Source organism: Anolis carolinensis, chromosome 2 (assembly GCF_035594765.1).
Source record: "Anolis carolinensis isolate JA03-04 chromosome 2, rAnoCar3.1.pri, whole genome shotgun sequence".
NCBI classification, from domain to species: domain Eukaryota; kingdom Metazoa; phylum Chordata; class Lepidosauria; order Squamata; family Dactyloidae; genus Anolis; species Anolis carolinensis.
In genome coordinates this window covers 142,649,572-142,677,154 of record NC_085842.1, presented here as the reverse complement: position 1 = coordinate 142,677,154, position 27,583 = coordinate 142,649,572, and the positions used below count along the sequence as shown (strand labels likewise).

General features: G+C 39.6%; 1 protein-coding gene across 2 annotated transcripts; it reads left to right on the top strand.

Annotated features, from left to right (window-relative positions):
• The first annotated feature begins 560 nt into the window (after window positions 1-560).
• Window positions 561-25,983, top strand: tekt3 (tektin 3). Of its 2 annotated transcripts, XM_062970688.1 has the most exons (9): window positions 573-714; window positions 1,184-1,283; window positions 7,834-8,485; window positions 9,536-9,619; window positions 18,469-18,539; window positions 20,379-20,522; window positions 22,005-22,227; window positions 24,152-24,306; window positions 25,610-25,983. In XM_062970688.1, exons 3-9 carry the CDS (start codon window positions 7,907-7,909, stop codon window positions 25,824-25,826), a joined length of 1,473 nt encoding a protein of 490 aa, XP_062826758.1. In that variant the 5' UTR covers window positions 573-714; window positions 1,184-1,283; window positions 7,834-7,906; the 3' UTR covers window positions 25,827-25,983. The 2 variants fall into 2 exon arrangements, with proteins under 2 accessions (XP_016846786.2, XP_062826758.1); XM_016991297.2 differs by lacking the exon at window positions 1,184-1,283 and having other exon boundaries at window positions 561-714.
• The last annotated feature ends 1,600 nt before the right edge of the window (window positions 25,984-27,583 follow it).

The window sequence follows — 27,583 nt, the reverse complement described above, 5'->3', positions numbered from 1 at the left end:
TTGAGGGCACACAGTAAATGTTATGACATTTGTTCACATTTCTTTTTGTTCTCCTTCTCACCAAAGTCGATTCAGGAAGAAACAAAGAGTAGTTGCATATTGCCTTTGATTGGTAGACCTCTATGTGGGGGCACATGTTGACTCTTGTTATCTGTATCATTTTCTACCATATGATTGTCACAGATGACACAGAGCACATCCTATTGTTAGGCATTCTGTCTCCAAGCAGATAGCTGTTTTATTGTCACAGCTAAAACTACAAAGAATCCCATGTCACCTTTAAGACTAACAGATTTCATGCATTGTACAGAGAGGTCATTCATTTTTTTCTCAGCTGCCAACATTTCCTTTCGATGTGCCCACAGCAGCAGGTTCACTGAAGAACCCCTGTCTCTTTACTCTTTCTCTCCCTCCCTTCCCTCTCCTGCTTTTCACTAGTCAAGGAATACAGTTACTAAGCAGCCTATGAGTCCTTAACAACACTCCCTCCTCCTCCTTCCCCCTCCCTTGTTTCCCTTCCACAATTCTTTCAACCAATGGCAAGTATTGGAAGGATGTATGTCACAAAGGGCAAGGGTGGGATAGAAGCCTTGTGTGGGAGGGAAGAATAGGAGGAAGATGTTGCCCCTGGGCATTGGGTGCTCAGCAGCCTATGGGGATAAGAGCCTCTTTCCATTGCTTTCCTTCTCTTCCTCAGCACCAGCCTGCAGACAGGTAAGTTACAGCCACAGGGGCTACTGAGGAGGCCTTTCCTGGCAGGAGTGGAACAGAAATCAGCCAAGGACCTACTAGCCTAACAGAACACACAAAATGTCTGGACAGGCACTTTGCCTCACTATCCCCGGGCATATGTTTCACCTTGAGCAAAGAAGAGGTCAGGCAACATCTAGACTGCAAGCGATGGACAAATTGCCTTCTCCCAAATGGTGACTTCCACAGAAGAATGAGATCTTTGCCTCTGCGGCCTGTAGAAGGGGTTTGATGTACTAGGCTAAGGAGGACAAATGAGCAGAAGACTATATTCATGAGTCCCTCACCCCCTTCAAATAATCCACTGTTCAGATTCAAAAGGAATCGCTTAATAATAAACTGTAAATGTGAAATACCTAGGAATGGAGGGTGGGGAAGAGAGAAGATATTTATGGGAAAGATCATGGAAATAAGACTTGTTACTTTTTAACAGGGGAAGACTAAAGACTGGAATCGGGAAGAATATTTCCTGTTATTAATTTCCTAGCTGAAAAATAGGCTTGCTGACACCCAGTCAGGAAGAAAACACAGTGGTGAGAATTGTGTGCAGTTTTCTGCTGGTATTTGTATTTCTTAAAATGTGTCAGATTATTCTGCACAGAAATACACGTGGATTGTTTGCATGAATTTCCAAGGGTCTGTACAAATGCATTTTTGTGCAAAAAAAATGCACAAGATTGTTGAGTCGTCTATATAAAAACCAGTAATCCTGCACACAAAAAACCTAGTTATTGGGCAAAAACCCCACGTGACTTAATGTGCAAAATAATTTCCCGAAACACTTCAGGATCTGTGTATATTGGAAAAGAACTGTGCAAAAATATTAGTTTTTTCTGCCACAAGGAGAAGACTGCAGAAATTATTTCCCCTCACTTGGAAGGATGAAATAAATATTTACATCCCACTAGAGCATGTGGAAAGATTTTGTTGCCAAATAATATAGTTCTCAGAAACTATAATTTTCTGAGAACTGTAATTGCTGAGGGGGCAGTATCATTTTCTGTGTGGATATTTATTAATTAAATGTATACCAAACATGAAGAGTCGGAAATGACTATACGACAGAGAGAGAGATACCAAATTTTCTGCATTAAAAAAGGAAAGGAAAGAAAAAGAACAGAATGAGTATGATGCGGTGTTATCGCCCCTACAGTCTTTCCTTCAAACCTTTCATTTTCAAGTCCTTAATATGCCCTGAATATAAATATGGAATATTGTAGTAAGTTGTCTGAAACGGTTGGGGATGGAGGGTGAGAAGGGAGCAGCAGACTTCTCTAAAAATCAATTTTCAATAAATGTACAACGGAAACATGACGATCAATCCTGTGTGAGTCAAGGGTGGATATTTGTAGATTTAGGCTCCAGGTGAAGCTTCCATTATTGGATCTCTTGTCTGGATTTCTGGAATGAAACCTTCAGTAATGGACATCATAGGGATAAGTATTTCAAACAGATACGTACTTGGAATGTCAAGGAGAAAGCTTTGTGGTGAATAATGTTCACTATTTTAACATTTTTCCCCTTTGGTTTGCCATCATTTACAGTTGGAGGCTTGTCAGACAAGTTACCGGATAAATGTTTAAAAAATAAATGGAAAAAATATTCTACATCCAGCTGCTGTGTAATTCAGGGGCTGCTGGTAGCTTCCAAGACAGTGTATTAATGAATCTGTCCTGAGTATTTGTACAAACTTTGAAGTTGCTGTCTCAAGTACTGAACCTATTTTAAAACAGGATTCAGTACCTTGAATGGTTCCTCCTTCCCCCCTGGTCCTTTCTCCTGATATGTAACTCTTGTCTCAAAGCTGAAACAAGCTAATGCTAAAAGCCTGATTATCAAAACACAATTAAACAAGATACATTGTATTAAAATGCAATTAATTTTTAACAGTTCACAACCATTTAAAAATGGAACATTAAAGATACAAATACAGCACACATGCACAGTGTGAAAATGACTTACTGCAACCAGTTACCGGCCATGTCTAAATAACTAATTCTTTGCTTGCTTTGCTCACTTTGGAGTGCCCTGACCTAAAAGATAAGTGGAAACCTTCAGGGACCTTCAGAATGTAAAGCAGCAATAAAAATTATGTGGCCCAAAGAGGCTTTAGCCTCCAAAGCCCATGGACTCTTCTCCCCACCCTCAATTAAATTTATCCAAGCCTGTTTTGGTCTTCAAATCACGGAGTCACTGCTCCCAGAGGCTAGCAGGATCAGCTCTTTTACAGAATCCAAAAACTGCTGCCTCAAACAGCTCCCTTGCTCTGCCTAAGTGTAGGGCAGGCTCTGAGGAAGTTTGGATTATTTTCCCTTTATGGATAAAATAATGAATTAAGAAGAAGATGGGAAAAGATGTCATTTGGAAAAAAGATATATTTCTAGATCAGTGGTTCTCAACCTGGGGTCCCCAGATGTTTTAGCCTACAATTCCCAGAAATCCCAGTCAGTTTACCAGTTGTTAGGATTTCTGAGAGTTGAAGACCAAAAACATCTGGGGACCCACAGATTGAGAACCACTGTTCTAGACAGAAGTCCCTGTGCTTGAAAATCTCTGGTAAGATATTCCTGGAATCTTCTTGGGGATTTATGCTGGCACAATATCATTTATACCCATCTAAATCACTGTTTTGATTAAGGCATAACAACATCAGGAATAGGGCAGTGAAAGGAATCTCTGTGATGAGATAATGTCCACAGAACAGCTTTATTACACTGACCAAAAAGATCTTGATCATTGCCTATATTTACTGACATCAGGGGTGAACAATGGGGTCAGGGCCAATTTTTGCCCCCAAGACTCCCACCTAATGGGGTGGATCTGGGCCTGGGTGATTAAGAGTGAAGGACTAAGCCACTGCATTTTCCAACAGTTTTGAACCATGGTGGGAGTTGGAGGAGAAAGTCCAGTTTTTAAAATGAGACACGTGAAGGACATTTCTAGGCAAGCCTGTTGGAAGGCAACCAATTGCAGCTCAGTGTTATGAAGAGGAGCTGCAGGTGAAAAGAATGTGACAAAAGCACAGAGGCTGCCTCCTGGACAGGAAATAAGAGTTGGTTTTGACAGAGATAGGGGTGGATTTGACAGAGCAGGACTATTTTAACACATGGGTACTCTGGACAGTTGTCTAGGGGCCCCATGAACATAAGGAAGGTATGCTAATCTATGCACAAATTAGAATTTAACACTTTTTTTCAAAAACATGCATCAACAATCAAATATCCCATTATCTCTGTAGAAGGAGAAAGATTACAACTTGTAGCAGGGAGTTAGAATATCTGAATTCATGAGAGAAATTTTACCATTTTGTTCCCATTTTTCACATATTCTCCTCTTTCTTTGACCAGGGACCACTTTGACTGGGGACCACTTTGACCAGGGACCACTCTCCAACATTAGTACCAAAAGGGTTACAAATCAGTTTTTGGTCAACTTTAGATCCGGTTTGGTTATTTGGGATGCTGATTCAGAAAATTGCATTGGATAGACCACATCAGCTCTAGTTTCGGATACAGAACATATGCCATCCAGTAGTCGCCATCTGCTTGCACACAGAAAACCATATTTAATAATCTAGAGCTGATTTTCCCAGCATGTCTCACATCCCTTATTTTATATCTTGCAGCCCACCAGTGGGCTGCAGCCCACAGGTTGGGAACCACTGGGCTACAGTGAGCCTCATGCTCTTTTACTTTTCTCTCTCCACCAAGACCACAACCACAGGAAGGAGTTTGGGAGCATTCACTTCTGTTTTAGGTCAACTGTATCTATATATATAAAAGAGTGATGGAATCGCGGCACCGAGCAAAACAACTAAACTACGGGCCCCCCAACCTTGAAATTGGACAACACAACCCATCATCCACGCCTCTAGGTTGATACAATAAAAAATCCCATCAAAAACCTCCATGGGACCTTAAAACCCCAGCCGTCAGCCTGGCTGGAAGGCCCCATGGTGGTCGGAGGAGGAGGGGCCTCCACGCGGTTGGGCCGCGGAGTAAACCTTCTCAGGCCGTGGCGGGGCCCCAGCAGACGTGGAACAACGCCCCCAAGCACCACCTCCTCCATGCGCCACAGGCCGGAGGGAGCCCCCCCCCAACCCACCTCAGCCTCCCGAGGCCACGAGACTCCAAGGTTTCTTTTCTTTCTTTCTTTTGGGGGGGGGGATGTGGAGGCCTGCAGAGCCGAAGGCGGGGGGAGGGGGGCTTCCAGAAAGGCCCCCCCCATGAAGAGCACCACAGCCTCCTCCGTGCCCCGCAGGCCTCAGGGCGGCCCCGGACACGAGAGAGCCGGAGCCCGAACCTTCCCCCCAAGATCCACCTCCGCCTCCCACCAGGCTGGAGGGAGGCCGCAAGGACTAAGGTTTCCTTTCTTTTAACTATTTTCTTTGGGAGATAAATGCCTCAAGGCCGGGAAGCGCCCAGGCCACAAGGAGGGAGGCCCCCAGGCCACAATGTTTGGGTTTAGTTTTTTTTTAGATGGAGGCCTCTAAATTCCAGAAAGGAAACCAACAGGGCCAACTAACACCTCCCAACAAAGGATTCCCCCAGGCAGGAAGCAACAATATAATCTCTAAAATCAGGACATTACATAAAGAAAACACTCTGAAAATGGGAATTCCAGAAAGGAAACCAACAGGGCCAGCTAACACCTCCCAACAAAGGATTCCCCCAGGCAGGAAACAACCAGGCTTCCAAACAGCAAGGCTATTCAGTGCTGTTCACCCTAACTAAGCAAGATTTCCCCTTCATAGTACACCCTCAGGGTTTCAAGCCATGAGGCTACTTCGTCTCATTCAGCCTGCCCAAGAAAGGATGCCCCTATGTAGAAAGCAGTCAGTCTTTGAAACAGCGAGGCTATTCAGTGCCATTCAAATTGGCTAAAAAACCATTTCCCTACAACGCAAGTACCCAGCCTTCCAAGCAGCAAACCTATTCCATTGTATTCCAGCTCACCAAACAAGGATTCACGTAAGGAGAAAACACCCAGACTTTAAGACTGCTAGGCTATTCACTGCTATTCCAACTGGTCAACAAATGATTCCCATCAGCCACAGCAACGTGTGGCCGGGCACAGCTAGTCTTTTCTATAATCTGGGGAAATTTGGCTATAACATAACTTTTTTAAAAAAAGAACTGCCAACTTCAAACCATTTGTTTGAACAGGCCATCGCTAACATTTGTCCATTTTAAGGTTTGGATGACATGAAAAACTGTGATAATTTGAAGCCAGAAACAGAAGTTGCTGAACTCCTTCTTTGTGTTTGCAACACGATAGGATGGGAGGAACAAAATATAGACGTTCTGGGCACTCTGTTCTTCTTTTTCTTCATAATAAAGTATAGAGCATGACCTTTGCAAGGGACAACAAAACGCATTAGGGCAGCAGCTGCACTCTTATGTAAGAATTAAACGGGATTAAATTAATTTAGTTCCATGGACTGAAACTGTGTTTTGGATTGTAGTCTGAATGGAGAAGTGATCCGTTCTAAAAGGCATATAGCAGCCCAAGGCATTAGCATTAAAACAGCAATTAACACAGCATAGTACTATTACAACAAAGGCTAATGTCAGTTAGAACACTAACAAGGAAAATATTATATGGAATTGTAGGCCAGTGGTAGAGGCTCTCATATTGGATGGTATGTGTGATGAGTCCACTCTGGGTTTTAATCTGAACAATAAAAGATATGTTGAAGAAGCTATACCAGTTTTGGGGGTGGGGCTCAGCACTTGAGATAATTCCTATAAAGTTTGGAGTAATAGGTAGAGTAGATTCAATTAATCTACTCAAATGGAAGCCCACCATCTACCTATAATTTTGGGAGACTAGTTCTGTCCTCCATGGTTCTGGAGAACAACTGAAGTGCTAAGTCTGTCTTTTATATCTGTTTAATACAGCGAAGTTGGTCTGTTTTACCAGTGATCCACTCTAGTAACCAGAGTAAAGTTTTTATCTAAGCACAATGCGCTATGTTTGTTACTGAACTGCATATTATGTACACATTGATATTTACATTAGAGTTCTAGCCTACAATTAGCAAAATGAAAGGGACAATGGATTGCAAGTTAGCTTGTGGTTACTTGAACCAATAATCTCTCCATGTGGCTGACATTTCCAAGGTGAGCTTCTAAGATTACTTCAAGAATATTATTGTGTTTAAGAAAAAACACAGTCAAAGAGTTGACCTAAGGTGAGTTTTCCTTCTAAGTCATCTTTGCTGAATGATGGTGACATTTACATAATTTCTTCTGACAAGCTGAAATGAAATGCACCTTTTCCCATTTACATGACAGTTGGCCAGATTCTTTGGTATTGATTTTCCTTTTCTGTATCATCACAGGGAAAATGTGATTTATATATGTCTGGTAAGCACATTGTTTCTATGTGCCTATAGTGGGTTTTCCTTCTAGATGTGCAGGCCAGGTACTCGGAAAAGTTTCCTGGATTCTGCTTGTGTAAGAAAGCTCACATTTTCCAAATATTTTCACATGTGCTTCAGTATAATTCTAGAATATAGGGAGCTCATGGTCAATGGGATGTTCTGTAAGTCCACCGCTGATTTTTTGCCCCATAAGAATTTCTATTGAGTATAAGTAAGCACATTGGATGGCCATGCACTGCTTGGCTTCAAAACAGTGAAACCTGCCCTGTAGATCTGAAAAATGTATGTGTATTGTAGCATCTTGTTTGTATGACAGCCACATATACTTAGCAATGAGAGAAAGAAAAGATAAATCCACACTATGTAATTATAATCCGTTTAATCGTAGTTTAGATAGCATGATTGTATCTCATGGAATCCTGAAATTTATAATTCGGGGCAAGACTTAGAATTCCCTTGTGACCTCTCTCTAGCATAAATAAATCCCACTCCAATGCACTGTTATTGTTGTTACTGTTACTACTATATTGGAGTTGTATCCATGTACCTTTTAGTCAGCTTTGTTAAATCAATGGGACATCTCAATAGACTTGTGTAAAATATTGCACTGTAAATAGCTAATTGTTTTTCTTTTAGAACAGCATCCAAATATTTGTTGTTGGAAATAAGCTGCTTTTCCTCTTGCCATTTCTCCTCAGGCTTCCCAACTTCTTCCAGTGTGTTTTCCTTCTTGCTTTCCTTTGAACCTTGACTGGATAGACTTCTGCAATCATGGAGCTTGTGGGTTCGACCTTGACAGCAACTTTTGCCCATCCCAGACCAACACCCTCAAATTTCCTGCCAGCCATCAGCACCATGGCTTCAAGTTACAAGAACCGATTCCCTCACTATGCACTGACTCATAGCCTGAGCCTTCCTTGGAGACCAAGTACCTACTATAAAGTTGCAGCCATCACCCCAACTTTGGCTCCTTTCTCGAAAAGCTCTCAGGGACTCACCCCAAGCCACGCACTCCCTTTCGTCTCCAACAGAACAGCCCTCTTTACAAGATACACTCCAGATGACTGGTATCGGGCTACTCTGACTAACTACAAGGAGTCAGAGGCATCCCGACACAATGCTGAGAGGCTGAGGGTGGATACTTCCCGGCTGATTCAAGAAAAGGACCAACAGATCAGGAAAACTCAAAATGAATCCACCAAAAACCTGGGAGAACGCGTCAATGATATAGTGTTTTGGAAATCAGAGATCAACCATGAGATAGATGGGATGATTGGAGAAACAAATGCTCTTACAGATATGAAGAAGAGAGTAGAAAGAGCCCTCGTAGAAACAGAAGGACAACTACAGGTAAATGTGGTCAATTCCATTGACACGCACTGTGATTCAGCTATTCCATGCACTTTTTGGACTTTTTCTGTGTTAATTGATGGTTAATGGGAAATAATCCAAACCTTCAATATATGAAAACCATCCTGCAAATAGGTGCCAAACACACCAGGGCTGCATCTGGCTTCAAAAGGACTATCTTTTCAAACCCCAGTATTGTCCTTTGCTCTCATTGTTAACTTCAGCGATAAATCACTTCATCTTAGCTCTGTAAAACACTGTCATTTCAACAAGCATCAAATGAATATTATATCTCACTATACACTATTTGCCTCCATGCTCAGAAGAAAATCAATTCCAGTTTATTACGTCTTCTCTCTTTTCCAAAAAATCAATAGCATGAAGGTAGAGAAAACCTAAAACATCATGCCATAAAGCAGCATTTAAACTGTAAACAGCATCTCATGTTATCCTGCAGCAAGCAACAGGAACAAATATTTCCAAATCTTGGAAATAAATATCATCCACCTGTATCAAAGCAGGTGAACAGCTTCTGAATAGTTAAGTTCCAAATGAACAGCACTGGTAAATGGCACATAGATAGATAGACTAACACATGGTATTACACAGTATAAAATGTATTCACAAAAGGATCAATTTCAGTGTGGAAGGCATGCCAACACCATGGAACATATTCCACTGTTACATAATGGCAAATTTAAATAGCAGTGATAATAATGATAATAACAATAATAACAATAATTTTATTTTTATCCACCTCTCCTCATGGCTTGAGGCAGGCTTCAGCATAGTTAAACACACAATCATTGTAAAGATTTTATAAATCCACATATTAAAATGTATTTTATAAAAGATACATATTAAAACATATTTCTAGAAAAGACATATTAAAATGCACAGAACAAAGATTAAAACACAGAACACAAGTTTAAAATTCATGATTAAAACAGTCCGGGTAGGCCTGCTGGAAGAGATAGGTTTTTAGATAGTTTCCGACAGCTCATTTACAGAAAATATAACTTTCAGCAGAGTTTTTTCTAATGTCTACAGGTAGCCCAGGAATGCTTACTTCACAGAGAGAAGAGGATGGGCATTGATCTTGTTCATGATGATGTAGAAAAACAACTAATGACGGTGAGTTCACACAATAACATGAATAGGGGGAAATTATATATGTAGGAGTAGCTGTGTTGATTGTGTAGAAAAATAAAACAAAATGTGTTTTTGTGGGATGGTGTAACATAAAGAATGTTGTTTAATTCCTGGCCTGGCTATTGGTATAATGCTACAGGGGCTTTGAATCCATTTTAAAATCTGGCTTGGGTATTTGGTTCTATCCTGCCTTTCTGCCAAGAAGTATTCCCAGAAACGCTAAAATGAAAGTACTCTGCATGACAGTTGCAGCATATATTTTCTGGTGATGATGATGGGGATGGGAAAGCATTTTAGTAAGTATCACATATATCAGGTATGAATACTAAAAGCCTCACTGATCTTGGCTTGCAACACCCATCATTCACTACAAATATCTGTGTGGCTATGGGCCTCTTCAGTACGGGGCCTGCCATCTGAGATCACACAACTGGTAACATCCAACAACTCTGAGCGGCTGTTCCAGTCCAATAACATCATACTCTACAGCCCTGACATAAACGTGGATAGCCGACACAACGGAAACACAGTTTGTAAAAAACTAATTAAAGTATATTCATGGCATCTTTTTACTGGTTACAAAGTTAGCTTTAAATAGATATACACTGATGCACACTGATGATTTCATCCATGAAGAAGCAGCGGGTGGGTGGATGGATTATAATTAAATAAACCTGTAATATATGAATAATGAACATGTATTCTTCTTTTACTGATTGTTGCTAACTTGAGAGAATAGGAGGAAACGGTTTGGTTTGAAAATAGAATACAAAAATCCCTCAAGAGATAACTGTGTTTAGGGCATTTACTATTTAGTACATGTCCAGTACTCCCTCATCTTCTGCTTCTGACTTTTTCCTGTTCTTCCTGCAATTCCTGGATATTATTTGGGAACCTCACTGGTGTCACAGAAGGCAGGAAGTATCCCAACAATAATTTTAAGTATCATGTTGCTATCTTGGAAGCATCTTCCGGGCCTTGTTTTCCTTTGTACATCCTGCTTCTTAGTCCTGCCTTGTTTGTGCTTTTTCCTCTTAAGTGTTTACTTCTTCAGCAGTAAAACATTCCCCATCTAGTTTAGGAAAAATAACTTTTTGAGATTATAGCCCCCAGAATCCCACAGCCAGAGTAACCACTGGTTTTGTTGTCTGGAGGATTTTGGAATCATGGTTCTCCTTCCCTCAAAAGTTTTAAAGCTCTGGTCTGAACCAATACATTTTAATTTTTGTTGAGATTCTGCATCAAACATAAACTCCCCGCCGAACCCCTGACATCCACTTTAAAATTCAGTCAGTCATAGAGCAATGGAAATCTGTGCTATTGCTGAGTGGGGCATAGCAACACAGATCTCCATCACACTGGGCAGCTGACTGACCTTTAAAACAGGTTTCAGGGTTATTTTAGCCTTTATGTTTATGTCCCTAAAATATACACTGGATGGCTCTTGCCGAATAGTACTTCAGGCCAGAGTTTGAATCAAAGAGGTCTTAATTTAGTTCAGGGCAAGCTTATCTCTGTTGAATTAAGTGATGATCCAAATGTTCTGCATTATGTTCAGTCATGATAACTTCTATTGGTCAAAATGGCTGTTGGTGAATGTGGGATCATTGCACAATGGCTGGATCTAAGCTGCCAAATAATGCATGATGCCCCACAAAAAACTGCATTAAACTGGTTTATATGGCAGTGTAGATTCATATAATCCAGTTCAGGGCAGTTAGGACTTCATCAGATGGAACTGGGGAAAGCAGGGGAAATTGTCTTCTTGCTTGTAGAATTGTCTTCTTTGTATGGGATTCCGTCTTTAAAGAAGACGAATAATTTATTTACCCCATCACACCTCAACCATCTCCTCCCACCTCAACCATCTGTTTAAAGGAGACCCAAAGCACCACTCTTAGACACCATTTCTAGGACACTTGACTTTCCCCTCCAATCCCCTTGAGGCAGGGCCAGCCCTAGATAATTTTAAAGTGTAAGCAAATAGTATTTTTGGTGCCTCCCCCCAAACCAATCACTGAAAATTAAAAAGGTAGAAAGTAGAGGTGAATAGAATATATATACAGTAGAGTCTCACTTATCCAACATAAATGAGCCGACAGAACGTTGGATAAGCGAATATATTGGATAATAATGAGGAATTAAGGAAAAGCCTATTAATCATCAAATTAGGTTAGGATTTTACAAATTAAGCACCAAAACATCATGTTTAACAACACATTTGACAGAAAAAGTAGTTCAATATGCAGTAATGCTACGTAGTAATTACTGTATTTACGAATTTAGTACCAAAACATCATAATGTATTGAAAACATTGACTACAAAAACATTGACTACTAAAAGGTAGACTGTGTTGGATAATCCAGAACATTGGATAAGCAAATGTTGGATAAGTGAGACTCTACTGTACGTGTGTGTGTAACACACACACACACACACACACACAGATATATATATATATATATATATATATATATATATATATATATATATATATGAGAGAGAGGTACATATGGTCCCTGCATATGTGTTTGTGTGTGTGTGTGTGTAGAGTCTCACTTATCCAACATAAACGGGCTGGCAGAACGTTAGATAAGCAAAAATGTTGGATAATAAGGAGGGATTCAGGAAAATCCTGTTAAAAATCAAATTACATTATGATTTTACAAATTAAGCACCAAAACATCATGTTTTACAACAAATCGACAGAAAAAGCAGATCAATACACGGCAACGTTATGTAGTAATAGCTGTATTTACGAATTTAGCACCAAAACTTTACAATGTATTGAAATTGACTACAAAAGCACTGGCTACTAAAAGGCAAATTGTGTTGGATAATACAGAATGTTGGATAAGTGAAAGTTGGATAAGTGAGACTCTACTGTATATCTTATGTATACATACACATACACAGAATTTGGAGAATATGTGGCAAGGTAGATAGATAGGTAGGGAACAACGGCAGAGGAACCTTCCCGGGAGCAAGACCTGATGATGATGATGATGATGATGATGATAGAATGTTTGACAAATGTGAAGCTTTTCTATTGTTTTTCTATTATATAATATACTTTGCATTTTACACTGTCTTGAAATACATATATGCCAATAAAGGCTTATTGGAAATTGAAAATAATAATAATAAATCATCCCAACAAAGGATTCCCCCAGACAGGAAGCAGCCAAGCTTTGAAGCTGACAGGCTATTCAATGCTAATCAAGCTGGGCAATTGAAACATTCACACCTACCTCCAACAGACAAGAGTTCTTTCTTTCTCCCACCCTGGACATCATTCCACAGATATATAAACCCCACCTGCCCAGTTTCCAACAGACCTCACAACATCTGAGGATGCCTGCCATAGATGCAGGCGAAACATCAGGAGAGAATGCTTCTGGAACATGGCCATACAGCCCAGAAAGCTCACAGCAACCCACTTGTCTTTACCATATTACACAAATGTAATGCACACCTCAATTTTGGCATAGTCATTTAGGCAAAAAAAAAAGGCGTGGCTGAGATTGATGTAAATATGGTAGTTTTAGCCTTCTTACTCAGATAGAAACTTGAATAGGGCTACAGTAACTAGGCTTTGGCATGTTGGAGAATATGCCTAGCATGATAACTATGGTCCTTGTCCTCTGCTGAGCATGAGAATGATGAGCAGACCTTCTTCTTAACCTCTGACAACTCTGATGGTAAGGCTGGGGTGACTTACCTGAAGTGGGGACAAAGTTAGTAGATGTGGGCAAAATTTCAGTATTTTAAAAACTCTAAAATCAGGAAAGTAAATAAAGAACACCACTCAGAAAACAGAGAAATTCCAGACAGGAAATAATCAGGGCCAGCTAACACCTCTTGTCTGTTGGAGGGAGGCCAGTGTGAATGTTATAATTAATCACCTTGATTAGTGTTAATGGCCTTGCCAGCTTCATGTCCTGACTTCTTCCTGCCTGGGGGAATCCTTTGTTTGGATGTGTTAGCTTCCCCTGATTGATTCATATCTGGAATTCCTCTGTTTTCAGGGTGTTGTTCTTTATTTACTGTTCTTATTTTAGAGTTTTTAAAATACTGGTAGACAGATTTTGTTCATTTTCATGGATTCTGGCCATGAAAGCCTTCGACAACACAATAAGAAGTCTACTGATCAAAACATATTTTAAAGACATTTCTTGCTTTTGCCATGTTATTCAGATTCCAGACTACAAATCCTGTTTTTTGTGCTACCACAATGTGTTGTCATTTCTTCCAGTATGCTTACTAGCTAACGCAGGCAAGTGACACACAGTTAAGCTGGACACCAGAACCTATCTGGGTCCTACTTTCATCCAAAGCAAACAAGGTGTTTTCCAACAAGGAGTGCCATGTGGAAATATTCAGTCCTAGAGATCCATGTAATTTTGACGATACAAAAAGCTTGTGGGCATCCAAATAATTTCAGACATTAATAAAGTTTTGTGGAGGAAAAAGCTAAAAGAATTGCCTGATTGACCAAATGGTGAGAGACGAAGGAGCTCATGGGAAATATTACCTACCCCAAATTAGCACAGCTCAGCCATGTAGCTGCAGAGTGCGACTTTGCTGACTCCTGTTTTTAGAACCAGGGACCTCTTCACATGGGGCATTTTTGCCCTGTTTTTCTGTTTTGAATCACAGGAAGGATGGGGCTTGCCATGTGCCATCACATGAAGCATGGCAGGCCCTGCCCACATTCCTCCCAAAGTGGAGGGTAAGTGCCAAAAGGTGCTTTCCCCTAAACTATGGGGAGGAAAGTGTAGTTTGAGTAGTTCCGATGGAGCTGTCCGCACTTTCCTCCCCTTTTTGCCATGTCATGGCAATGCATGTTGCCCCATGTTGCTGCCCTCACACCCATCTGATGAGGGGAGGAAAAGGTTGCCAAAGTACCCTCTCCCATCCCCTCCATGTGATAAAGGGAGGAGGGGATAATATATATCAATTTTAAAAAGGGGTATAAAGGGCAAAGAAGTTGGCAGAGGGGTGAGAAAGCACTGTAAGAATACACTGTCAGTGACAGGATGAACTGGTCACAGCTTTTGGTGCTTACACATTACAGAGTTTGGCACAGTATGCAAGAAGCATTCAGTCATGAGATGGTCAGCCTGCTGGGTGATACTTTCCTCATTGTACGTGTTGTTGAGCATCAGTAAGGTAGCATGATCTGGAAGCCCACTAGAGTATGTAGAGAGAATACATGTTCTCTCTCATCAACAGAGGGTGAAGCTGGCATATCATCCTTGAAGCAGGAATCAGTGAATCAAAGAGCTGGAAGATAACCCATGGACAATCCAGCCCAACCCTTTTTTTCTGGACACATTGCATTTGTCAATATCCTTCTTTAATTGTAATACCCAGTATTGGACACAGTATTGGTCAACGTAGAATACAGTGGTAGCATTCGTTTTCTTGATCTAGACACTGTACTACTATCGATGCAGCTTAGAATTACATAAGTCTTTTTAGTGGTTACCTCATACTATCAATGGCTGTTCAGCTTATGGCTGTTGAGAACTCCTGGATGTCTTTAATAGGTACTGTTGTCAAGCCAAGTGTCAACCTTCCTATATCAGCACATTTCATTTATTCTGCCTAATAGTAGTATAATCATAGAATCATAGAGTTGGAAGAGACCTCACAGGCCATCCAGTCCAACCCCCTGCCAAGAAGCAGGAAAATGACATTTAAAGCACCCCTGACAGATGGCCATCCAGCCTCTGCTTTTTTTTTTAAAAAAAAAAATAATTTTTATTCATTTTCAACAGGATTTACGAAAACATAAACAAAAACAAAAACATAATTGCTAATTGCAATTGTGAGGGGAAGGGGAAATAGAATAAAGAGGGTATGGCAAGAAAAGATATAGATACTAAGAAAGATGAGTTAGTGATGAAAAAGGAAAAGTAAGGCAGGGGAAAAAAAGATAAAAAATAAAGTAAAAAATAAAAAAAATTAAGAAGAAAAAAAAAGAGAAAAAAAATTGGGAATAACCAGGCAATGGGAAGTGACTTCCATTCGATTCCACAGGGTTTAGAGTTCCTTGAAATTATAGCACATATTTCCTAGGCCCTCTTCCTTGCTTTCCACACTGCTCTGTTTCCTAGCATGACTAATGTCATTAAAGCCATCTACTCAAAGGTAATGTGGCGTTTTTCTTGTAGGAACTTTTTGACTGGTGTCCAATCTGTCCTTTGTTTTTTTGTACTGTCTTGTAATAAAAAAGTCATAGTGTCCATGTCCATGTAATCCCTTAATTTGATGATCCAAGAGTCTTCAGACGGAATTTCCTTCGTACACCATTTTTGAGCTATTGAGGCTCTTGCTGCTGCTGTTATATAAAAAATTAATATATCTTCATTTCTTTCTAAATGAAAATCCGTAATGTTTAACAAATAATAATCAGGTTTGAAATCAAAGTTCTTTTTAAAGATTTTTTTTGAATACTGGTGGATCAATTTCCAAAAACCCTTAATCTCTTTGCATTCCCACCATACATGTAAGAAAGTCCCAATTTTCGTATTACACTTCCAACATTCTTTCTTTTGATTTTTATAGTACTTAGATAGTTTATGGGGAGTTAAGTACCACTGAAAAAACATTTTATACCAATTCTCCCTTAATTTAAGTGAACAAGAATACTTTAGTTTAACCTTCCACAGTTTCTCCCACTCTTCAAACAGTATAGAGTGTCCTAAGTCCTGTGCCCATCTAATCATAGTAGCTTTGACCGCTTCTACTTCCGTACTCCACTTAAAAGCCTCCAAAGAAGGAGCCTCCACCACACTCCGGGGCAGAGAGTTCCACTGCCGAACAGCCCTCACAGTGAGGAAGTTCTTCCTAATGTTCAGGTGGAATCTCCTTTCCTGAAGTTTGAAGCCATTGTTCTGCGTCCTAGTCTCCAGGGCAGCAGAAAACAAGCTTGCTCCCTCCTCCCCATGACTTCCCCTTACATATTTATACATGCTATCATGTCTCCTCTCAGCCTTCTCTTCTGCAGGCTAAACATGCCCAGCTCTTTAAGCCACTCCTCATAGGGCTTGTTCTCCAGACCCTTGATAATTTTAGTCACTCTCCTTTGGACATTTTCCAGCTTGTCAACATCTCTCTTCAATTGCGGTGCCCAAAATTGGATACAGTATTCGAGGTGTGGTCTGACCAAGGCAGAATAGAGGGGGAGCATGACTTCCCTGGATCTAGACACTAGACTCCTATTGATGCAGGCCAATATCCCATTGCCTTTTTTTAGCTGCTGCATCACATTGTTGGCTCATGTTTAACTTGCTGTCCACGAGGACTCCGAGGTCTCTTTCACACGTACTACTCTCGAGCCAGGCGTCCCCCATTCTGTATCTTTGCATTTCATTTTTTCTGCCTAAGTGAAGTATCTTGCATTTGTCCCTGTTGAACTTCATTTTGTTAGTTTTGGCCCATCTCCCTAGTCTGTTAAGATCGTTTTGAATTCTGCTCCTGTCTTCCGGAGCGTTAGCTATCCCTCCCAGTTTGGTGTCATCTGCAAACTTGATGATCATGCCTTCTAAACCCTTCATCTAATTCGTTAATAAAGATATTGAACAGAACCGGTCCCAGGACAGAACCCTGCGGCACTCCACTCGTCACTTCTTTCCAAGATGAAAAAGACGCATTGGTGAGCACTCTTTGGGTTTGTTCACTTAGCCAATTACAGATCCACCTAACCGTAGTTTTGCTTAGCCCACATTTGATTAGCTTGTTTGCCAGAAGGTCATGGGGGACCTTGTCAAAGGCCTTACTGAAATCCAGATAGGCGACATCCACGGCATTCCCTACATCTACCCAGCTTGTAACTCTATCAGAAAAAGAGATCAGATTAGTCTGGCATGACTTGTTTTTGATAAATCCATGTTGGCAATTAGCAATGACTGCATTTGTTTCTAAGTGTTTGCAGACCACTTCCTTAACGATCTTTTCTAGAATCTTGCCTGATATCAACATGAGGCTGACCAGACAGTAATTGTTTGGGTTGTCCTTTTTTCCCTTCTTGAAGATAGTGGCCACATTCGCCCTCCTCCAATCTGCTGAGACTTCTTCCATTCTCCAGGAGCTCTCAAAGATAATTGCCACTGGTTACGAAATAACTTCCGCTAGTTCCTTCAATACTCGTGGATGTAGTTGATCTGGCCTTGGGGACGTGAATTCCTTTAAAGTGACCAGGCGTTCCTGGACGACTTCTTTCCCTATTTGGGGTTGGATTTCCCCTAATCCTTCGTCCACTCCATGTTGCTGAGGTGGACGACTTTCTTTTTGTGAGAAGACAGAGGCAAAGAAGGCATTAAGTATTTCTGCCTTTACCTTATCCCTTATCACCATCGCCCCATCTTCTCCTCACAGAGGCCCTATCGCCTCCTTGTTCTTCCTTTTTCTACCAACATAAGCAAAAAAGCCTTTTTTGTTGTTTTTAATGTCTCTGGCAAGCCTGAGTATAAGTTGAGTATCCCTTATCCAAAATGCTTTAAATATAAGTGTTTTGAATTTTGGAATTAGGAATTTCTGTATTTTTATATGCATAAATAATGACATATCTTAGAGATGGGATCTAAGACAAAGCAAAAGATGGAAGAAGGCAACATTTTTCTGCTGAGACAACAGAGGATTCTCTAAGACATGCCATCCCATGCTAAACATGTGTAGTTGGAGACCATGTGTTTAAAAAAGTCACAGAGAGAAAACGTTGTTTGTTTATTTCAGATAATTGAACCCATGTTACCTTCATTAGTTTAAGAAAATGTTAACCAGGTTTTTGTTGTTTTGCTTTTTGCTTTAATGACTTGACCAGGAGGTTGATGTCATCCACTCATGTCAAGAGAGAATGAGAAGACATTTGGACAAGGCAATAGCCCAGCTTGCGTAAGGAAATATCTCATCTCTACTTTCTTCAAAACGTTTTTAAAAATACATTCTGATGTGAGCACCTCATCAGTTTTTCCAATAGTGCAGCATAAGAAGGGGAAATGTTTCCAAAATCCTCCTTAGTTTTCTTATTCGGCAAGACCAGAAAAAACCATCTGTCACTGAGAAGTACAAACTTGTATGTTGAACATACTTGATGAAAGGCATAGGTAAATGGTAGAGTAGCCCCAAAGTTAGTAATCTTTATAAGAAAACCCCATGGTAGGTTTGCCTTATGTTCTCCATAACTCAGAAACAATTTAAAATCACAAGATTATAAAACTTGACAGGAAATTAAGACATGGTTTAACTTCTGAATAAGACCAGGGGAGAAATGAAATACCAATATTGTGGCAGATCACTGTGGTCAGGTTATGACATTTAAAGCTCTACATGTTTTGGGTCCAGGATACCTACAGGACTGCCTTCTCCCACTTAGGGTCTCTGTGGGGATGCATTGCTTACTTCAACCAGACATTTTAATGGAATTCAGACTTAGTTTCCTAATTGTCAAGCATTACTGAGCCCAGACACTGGTTTGACACTTGCAAGTAATCTCCTAACTAGTTCTGGGTGTCATCAGCATATTGATGGCAGCTTCCTACAAGACCTCTGGGGTTCTCACATAGTGGCTTCCTATAGTTATTAAACAGAATAGGAGTTAAAATGTAATTTTGTGGAGCATCATACATTCATGCTGTGGAATCAAGCCCAAATCCTGATAATAACCCTGCAGATAGGCGCAAAACTGCCTCCCAATAGACCGTGGCTAATGGTGTTATAATTATTATCATCAACATAGTTATTTCCTGACTTTCTTCCAGGATTGGGACCCACAGTGGCTGATAATCTTAAAAACCATGCTATTTTAAAACACAAAAATATTAATATTAAAATAGAATTACATATTGTGTCATATTATTGTTAACTACTTTGAGTCCCTATGTGGAAAAAGTGAGAAATAAATAAATATTACAATTATTAAAAGAAATAAAACATGTTAGTATCAACCCCTATCCCATTCTTTAAAATGTTCTGCCTTTAAAGCCTGCCTGAATAAAATCAAAAGCTCCTGAGAGACCAAGAAGAATCAACAGAGTCATCTGCATATTATCTAGTTCTCAAAAGAGATAATCCACCAGGGTCTTCAATCCACGAGGTCCCAGAACCAACCTTAAAGACTGAGATGGATAATTCGGATAATCTGTGTCTTACAAAACACTCCAGAGTCAGCATTACCATATCCAAAGTTGTGACTTTCCAGGTGAAAAAAGATATAAATTTTGAATGATATTGAATTTCAAATATTTTCTGCATCATATTTTAACATAAGCATAAAAGATGGAGGTAGTTTGTCAGCATCTGAGCCATCTAACTTCAATTTAGCATGTAAACAAATTATATATTACAAGAACTTGAATTTCTCATTGATTCCAGGCTGCTCTGGAAGCTGGAATTAGCTCAAGCTATAACCTGAATCTAGGCAGTGATTTTCTGATTTTAAGCCTTTGAGATCTTGACTAGGTTTTTATAATACAATTATTAGCTGCTCTTGAGCCTTATGAGGGAGAGTATAGTTCAAATAAAATGGAATGAAATGAAGAAATGTCAGAATGCAAATACATTATATGAAAAGCCACAGGGATAAAATAAGGATTCTAGTTTTGAAAAGCTAAACATTCATTGTCGAAATAATGACAATGGGTCGAAGGAGCTGTTATCTGGGATACACTTGGTGTGTGTGCATGTTCACAGAAGTTATAATTACAACTAACCTTTTAATATTTCCCCCAATAGATCGAATAGGGCAGCTCAGCATGAACTGGAGAAAGACCTGAGTGACAAGCAAACTGCTCACCGAATTGATGACAAATGTCACCATCTAAGGAACACATCTGATGGCATTGGCTATTATCGGGGCGTGGAGCGAGTGGATGCTACGTGAGTTTTCCAAAGGCTTGTATACAATCTTCCTTTGGAGGAAAGGGCTGCTGATCTTATCTGATGTCATGCTAATGAAGTAATAGCTCAGAAGAATCATTCCCTCAGGCTTGCTGTGGGAAGTTATTGTGTAAACAGATAAATATGGTTCTGCACTGCATCAACTGACAACATCCTTCTGTGCATCTTAGGGAAAGGCCACATAAATGCCACATACTTCATTTGTACACCCATCATTTTTTTCTGAAACACAGGCAGTACCAGGAAACAATTTATGATCCAAACATATCAGTTTAGTGTTCTAATAGTCCATTATATGGTTTTATTCTCTGAATAGAAAATGGTTATTCCATTAGAACCTCTTCTACTTTCTATTGACAAAACAATCTGAAGATAGGACCTTGAAAAATCTTATTTTTTAACATTTGATTACCTTATTTAGAGAAATTAGCAACAGCTTTGAGGTTTTCTAAATGTATTTTGTACATAGTATAAGAATGTTATTCTTTTCTATTTTGACCGAGTACTTTACATATTGATATATTATTTCATGATAAACCACCAATGGCTTAATGTTATGATTCCTGCTACTGCCTCTGAATTTGCCACTGTCACAGAGGACAATGGGGAAGCCTGATATGTCTTTAAAATAAAAAGTTTGACTGAAATGCATCTATGGATAACTACAACTAACATCAAACAAAATGGTAATTAATCTTTGATAGTTCATTTACACATGAAAATCATCATTTGATGCTGCATTCATTGAATGATGATCATGCATGCATATGTGTGAGCCATAAATGAACAGGTGTTTGTTGCCTGAGATTTCACAAAGGCACAAAGTTTGCCTGTATATGGAAAGCTGGAGCTGTGATGTGGAACAACTTATCATTATGAAGAGCTCATTCCTGTTAATTGTTGAGTAGGCATAATATATCCATGCATATTGAGTTATGCTCTGCTTAGCCCATACTGTCACTCCTGTTTTATATTCCATCAATCAAACTTTTATTTAAAAGGTAAACAAATTACACATACAAACTAGAGTATTGTCATATGGCTACAGCTGTACCTTTTTCTTATTTTTAAAAAAGAGATGCATGATTGAAATGTAATAGATTTTCTCTTCACATTGTGACTGGGTGCATGAACATGAATGATTAACAGGAGTCCTGAATAATTTCAAAATTCCTGGCTGCTGTTGTATTTACTTATCTTGTATTGAAAATCCCTATCTACCTCTTCCCTTTCTTTGTCTCACCCTTATCTTTTTCTATATATGCTAGTAAAATACTCCAAGATTAACATTCAGAAAAACATGCATTAAAATTGTCTGACACATCTCAAAATAGAACATTTGCAACTGTTAATTGTGAAATGTGCTGCAAATGCAACTAGTATTCCCTCTGCATTGTTTCGAAAGGATCCACACAAACTGTGTACAGACTTCCTTGTTTGTCTCTTTTTGTCCTTTCCCAGGATTTCTGTGCCAGATTCTTGGGCCAAGTTTACAGATGATAACATTCTCCGCTCTCAGAGTGAGCGAGCTGCCTCTGCCAAACTCAGGGATGATATTGAGACGATGCTCGTTGTGACCGCCAACGAGATGTGGAACCAATTTAACAAAGCAAACGTTGCCTTTACCAACCGCATCTCAGAAACAGCTGATGCCAAAAACAAGATCCAGACCTATCTGGCTAAGGTGGAGTCAATTGCTCTGCTCCCTGACTGGGGCTAACTGCTTTCTCCTTGCATGATGTAGCTTTATTCCAGGAGTTGGGTAGAGTTCTGCAGTATGCTTGCTGCACTGGCTTTGTTGTGGCAGGGTGTGGATTGGGAGAGGGGTTGTTCAATGGGGTAATCCTGTCTGCAATTTTTAGTCTAGATACTGGGCCTTTTATTAGCTTAAATACACATAGATGCAGTTTGGCTGCAATCTGAATATATACTACGAAGAACTACATTGATCTAAAGACCTTAAAAGCATCAGAGCCTGTCTGATCTTGGAAGTTAAGCAGGGTTAACCCTGATTAGCATTTGGATGGTAAACTGCTAGGAAATACTAGGTACTGTAGGCTATATCATTTGCACATGTCTTATCCAGAATTCTGAAATTTGAAATACTCTAAAATCCTGAATTTTCTACTTGGGGTAGAAAATTCAGAAAATTCCAAAATCCTGAATTTTCTACTTGGGTTAGTGATACCCTTGCTATATCTGATTACTTAAGCTAATCAAACTTTGTTTCATATACAAAATTATTTAAAATACTATGTATACAATTACCTTTAGGATATGTGTATAAGGTGTATATTAATTATTTAGACTTGGGCCCGTCTCTAAAATATCTAATTGTGCATATACTGTATATACAAATCCAGTAATTTGAAGTGTACAATGAATCAGTTGTTAATTAATGCTGGCTTTTCAGCTGTGATTTTAAAAACATAGGGGAGAAAACAGAACTCTTATGAGCAGTGTCATCAATACATGGGTAGGGATTACATCATTGCAACGTTTGTCTCTGCTGCTAAAATAGCTCCTGATATTCCATCTTCTCCTATTTGTGTTAAGCATGTGATGGAAATGTTACTTTAATGGCCCTCTAAAGATGTAGCCATTCCTTCCATTTTAGTGATACTTTAACAGAAATCAATGCACCCACAATAGTGCAGTACTAGACCACTGTAAAGTTAAGTGTCCTCAGGCACATGTACATGTATCCCTTTATTCCAGGACTGATCTGAAGTGTCAAATTCCAGATTGTCCCCAGGACGGTTTTGATTGCCAGCCCCCTACACACCAGCCATTGTGGAGGTGGAAAGACGTCTTAATCACCCAGCAACAGCTGTACATCCACCCTAATCACACCCTTCTATTCTCATTATAGTGACAGCCAGCAGGCAGGATATGGCTAGTGTCTATTGCTCATCACCTGGAGTGAGATTAGCCCTCGCCAACATCATTTTAGGCAATAAGCAACAGATACTAACCATGTTGCATCTGCTGGCCACCACTATGACAAAAATGGGAGGAGGCAGTGAGAACCATCCCATGTCCCTGGGTCACTCAAACCCAGGGAATTGGGGATAGCTGTGTAAACATTTGTGAATGGTTGCATCTTGGAACTGAACCAACTGCTCATATAAGCCCAAAGTTGCAGTTTGTTCTCGATTTCTGGGAAGAATTTGAAGGAACACACAACCTTTGTTAATGTGATTGAAGGCTGCATTTAACCCAAATCAGCTTTGTGTGTTGTGCGCCTATCACGGAGCTGATTCCCCCTCCCCCCCCCACACACACACTTTCCAGAAGATTCATGTCCTCTTCTTCAAAATAATGGGTCAGTATAGATGTGTTCTGTATCATTCCTGGGCTTCTGCTCCCCATGGGAGAAAACATCATCTAAGGGGAATTGAAAGGGGCAATGATTCAGTCAAAGTGACTTGACACACAGAAAAGGGCTAGAAAGGAATGGGCTACAACTCTGGATCAATTCAAGTTCTATTACAAATGTGCAATGCAGAAGAAAAAAGTGTGAATCTTAAGTTATTTTATTTAACTCCCTTTAAAAAAAAAAGAGTTCTTGTTGGTTTTTTTCTTATTACCTTTCTTTCCACATGCAGACTCTGCAAGAAATCTTTGAGACAGAGATGTCCATAGAAGCAATTCGGAAAGCTGTCAGGAGCAAAAGCTCTTCCTTGAAGGTGGCCCAGACTCGCCTAGATGAGCGCACAAGGAGACCCAATATAGAACTCTGTCGGGACTCTGCCCAGTTACGGTAAGGTGCATTGTTGCTGTACTTGGGGTTAGGTGTGTGTGTCGGGGGGGGGGGGGCTAAATAATCAGAACATTTAGGAATGTGAAGAATTTTCATAAACATTTTGTCCTCAATAAGAATAGGAGTTAGTACCACAGTGGGGGGGGGGGGATATTTTAAATGTTTTGCTTCTGTGTGGAATCACCAAGTCTGTTTTCCCCTTCCCTCAATCAGCAATAACAAACAATTGTTTTTTTATACATTAATATTTTGTTTTGGAAAAAAAATCCTCAAAATGTGAATTGTTCACAAAAACTTCCAAAAATGCAAAAGCAAAGGAAAGGAAAAGAAAAGAAACATGTAAAAGATTTCTTTATCACCTAAAAGGGAGAAAGGTTTTTAAATGTTTAATTTTTGTATGGAAGATTTACCTCCCTAGGACAATTGGTTTCATCTGGCACACCCACAAAGAATTGCTTTTTCACATGTCCATTAAGCTCTGAGTGCTGGCTACAACTAGAGACAGGAAATAGGACCAAATAGATTTGTTTGTCTAATCTAGTTTTGGCATTTTTCACGTTATACTTAGTTCACTGACAGGCAGCAAACGGGATTCATCTGTGTGCCTTCTTGGCAACTTGGTTGCTTTCATTCACCTTTCACTCACTCTTTCATATGTGGACTCTCATGGATTTTTCCTACTCACAGTAGTTGACAGAGAAATATGAAGCCCATAAAAAAACCAAACTAAAAACCAGAATACTAAAATGTGAACAGGAAACCACAACTTTCCATTCTCTCTTCCCCCATGTCTGCTGCCTGTCTCACTGGCATTTTTCCATAGTTCAGTCTACAAATTTTCTCTCATTAGTTTTGTGGGGAAAATGTATTCTTTCTGCTCTACTAGGAGAAGTAAACTATCATATTAGTTTTCTTACTGAAAGCTAACTGGTGAACATCAATCAGAGCAAGGTCAATGGTATCCATAGAATTCACAGTCATTTGCTCTGTGTTTGATGAAAGCAAGAGTCTTGAGGCATTTTAACAATGAATACATTAATTTATCATAAGCTTTTGTGGCTTAGGGTTGCCTAGTCAGATGCATAGGGCTGTAGCTGTATACATATATGAATGGGTTGGGATAAACAGTGAGGTTAGTAGGAAATGAAATCACAGTGACTGTTATAACAGCTATTATCATTCACCAAGTAGGGTTTTTGTGTGTGATGCCACTAAGATACGTGGAGAAGATTAGTTAGAAACATGAGCAGTCTCTTTGTTGATTTGAGCATGTTAACATCCTTTCTTGATATCTTCTGCCCAGCCTTGTTAATGAAGTGTATGAAATTGACGACACAATCCAAGGACTTCAGCAGAGGCTGAGAGAAGCAGAAGACACCCTCCAGGCTCTGGTTCACACTAAAGCCAACCTAGAACATGACCTTGCTATAAAAGCTAATTCACTCTTCATTGACCAAGAGAAATGCATGGGGATGCGGAAGACCTTCCCCAATACACTGCGGCTGGTGGGTTACACATAGAAAGGGCCCAATCACGCAGCATATGAGGGAGCTTAGGTCCTCCCTCAATAATAAAAAATGTGTTGAGGGGAGGTTTGTTCTGTTGCACATTTGTGAGCTTTTTATTTTTGATGATATGACTGTATTTTCGCTTATTAAAGAATGCTGTGCACAGGAATTCACTGATCTTTTGTTTGGTGTGTTTAGTGTTTTCTCTTTTCTTCTAGTTGAATGTTTTCCTTTATGGTAAACAGCAAAGTTTGTTTTGGATGACTGAGTGGCATGCTTACTTGGAAATAGATTTCACTGATCTCAGTCAGTGGACAAAGCACAATATCTGAATGTTGCTGATTTGTATTTCTTACCACCTTTTGTGAGGATAGCCAATGGTGATGCATGCTGGGAGGTGCAGTCCATCAACATCTGGAGGACAGCACCTTCTTTCATTCTTGAGTTGTTTCTCAAAAGAAAGTATTGATATAATGGCACCTGGCACACTGGCTCCATAGAAGGAATCACTTGTTCTTGGTTTTCTTTCTACCCAAATAGATGGCTCCTTCTAACACTTTTCCATCATGGTGGTCTGATATGTATAACCTCAATCCCTTGACTGGACTCTCCCAGCTGTATACAGTAGAGTCTCACTTATCCAACGTAAACAGGCCGGCAGAATGTTGGATAAGCGAATATGTTGGATAATAAGGAGAGACTAAGGAAAAGCCTATTAAACATCAAATTAGGTTATGCTTTTACAAATTAAGCACCAAAACATCATGTTATACAACAAATTTGGCAGAAAAAGTAGTTCAATACGCAGTAATGCTATGTAGTAATTACTGTATTTACGAATTTAGCACCAAAATATCACGATATATTGAAAACATTGACTACAAAAATGCGTTGGATAATCCAGAATGTTGGATAAGCGAGTGTTGGATAAGTGAGACTCTACTGTAATTTTAAGGATCACAACTGGAGAGACTTCAATTTCTTTAACTCGTTGGTTCTCAACCTCTGGGTCCCCAGGTGTTTTAGCCTACAACTCCCAGACATTCCAGCCAGTTTACCAGCTGTTAGGATTTCTGGGAATTGAAGGCCAAAACATCTGGAGACCTACAGGTTGAGAACCACTTCTTTAACTCTAAAAATGGGTAGTGGTAAGAAAAGAGTAAAAATATTTGGCCAAAATTGTAATAAGGTCCTGAAATTCCTTGTATATCTTAGGCACATTAAAATATAATATGCACCATTAAAAAAACTTCCCCAAAGGAGGAAGAAAAAAGGAGAGACAATAAATGTGGCAACACCTATAAAACTAAGTAAGTTTATATTCATTAAAGCAAAAATAAGAACTAGTTATTTTCAAAGATGCTGCCACATTTCTTTTCCCTCCTCCCCTTTCCTTTTTCCTTTTTACGCTGTAAGAGACTAGCATGACTATTTCTTTGAACACTTCTTCCAAAGATCATGTTTTAAGAGGTCAGTATTTTCTTTCTATCTTCTTTCCTTCCTCACTTTGAGAAATATAAAGATTTCTACATTTTTATTATGTGCTTTCATAGGATATTTGGTGGTGTGCTACACCGCTGTAGGGAAACAGCGTGTACTTCAATAGTCAGAGTCTTTTGATTATACCTACTGGCTTACTAACAGAGATACTTAGGTAAATTTAGCAAAATATCAATGTGATTTATCATGGAAACATTCCCTCTCTTTATGTGTATAAACGATGAGGCAGCTCAGATGAGAGCTGTAGATATAACAAATTGGTCAGACTT

Bases quoted from the DNA above. Each gene is read 5' to 3' on its own strand.
- tekt3 (XM_016991297.2), top strand. From the start codon at position 7,907: ATGGAGCTTGTGGGTTCGACCTTGACAGCAACTTTTGCCCATCCCAGA. The intron at 9,620-18,468 runs GTGAGTTCACAC...TGACTTGACCAG, and splicing joins TAGAAAAACAACTAATGACG to GAGGTTGATGTCATCCACTC. The intron at 20,523-22,004 runs GTGAGTTTTCCA...GTCCTTTCCCAG, and splicing joins GTGGAGCGAGTGGATGCTAC to GATTTCTGTGCCAGATTCTT.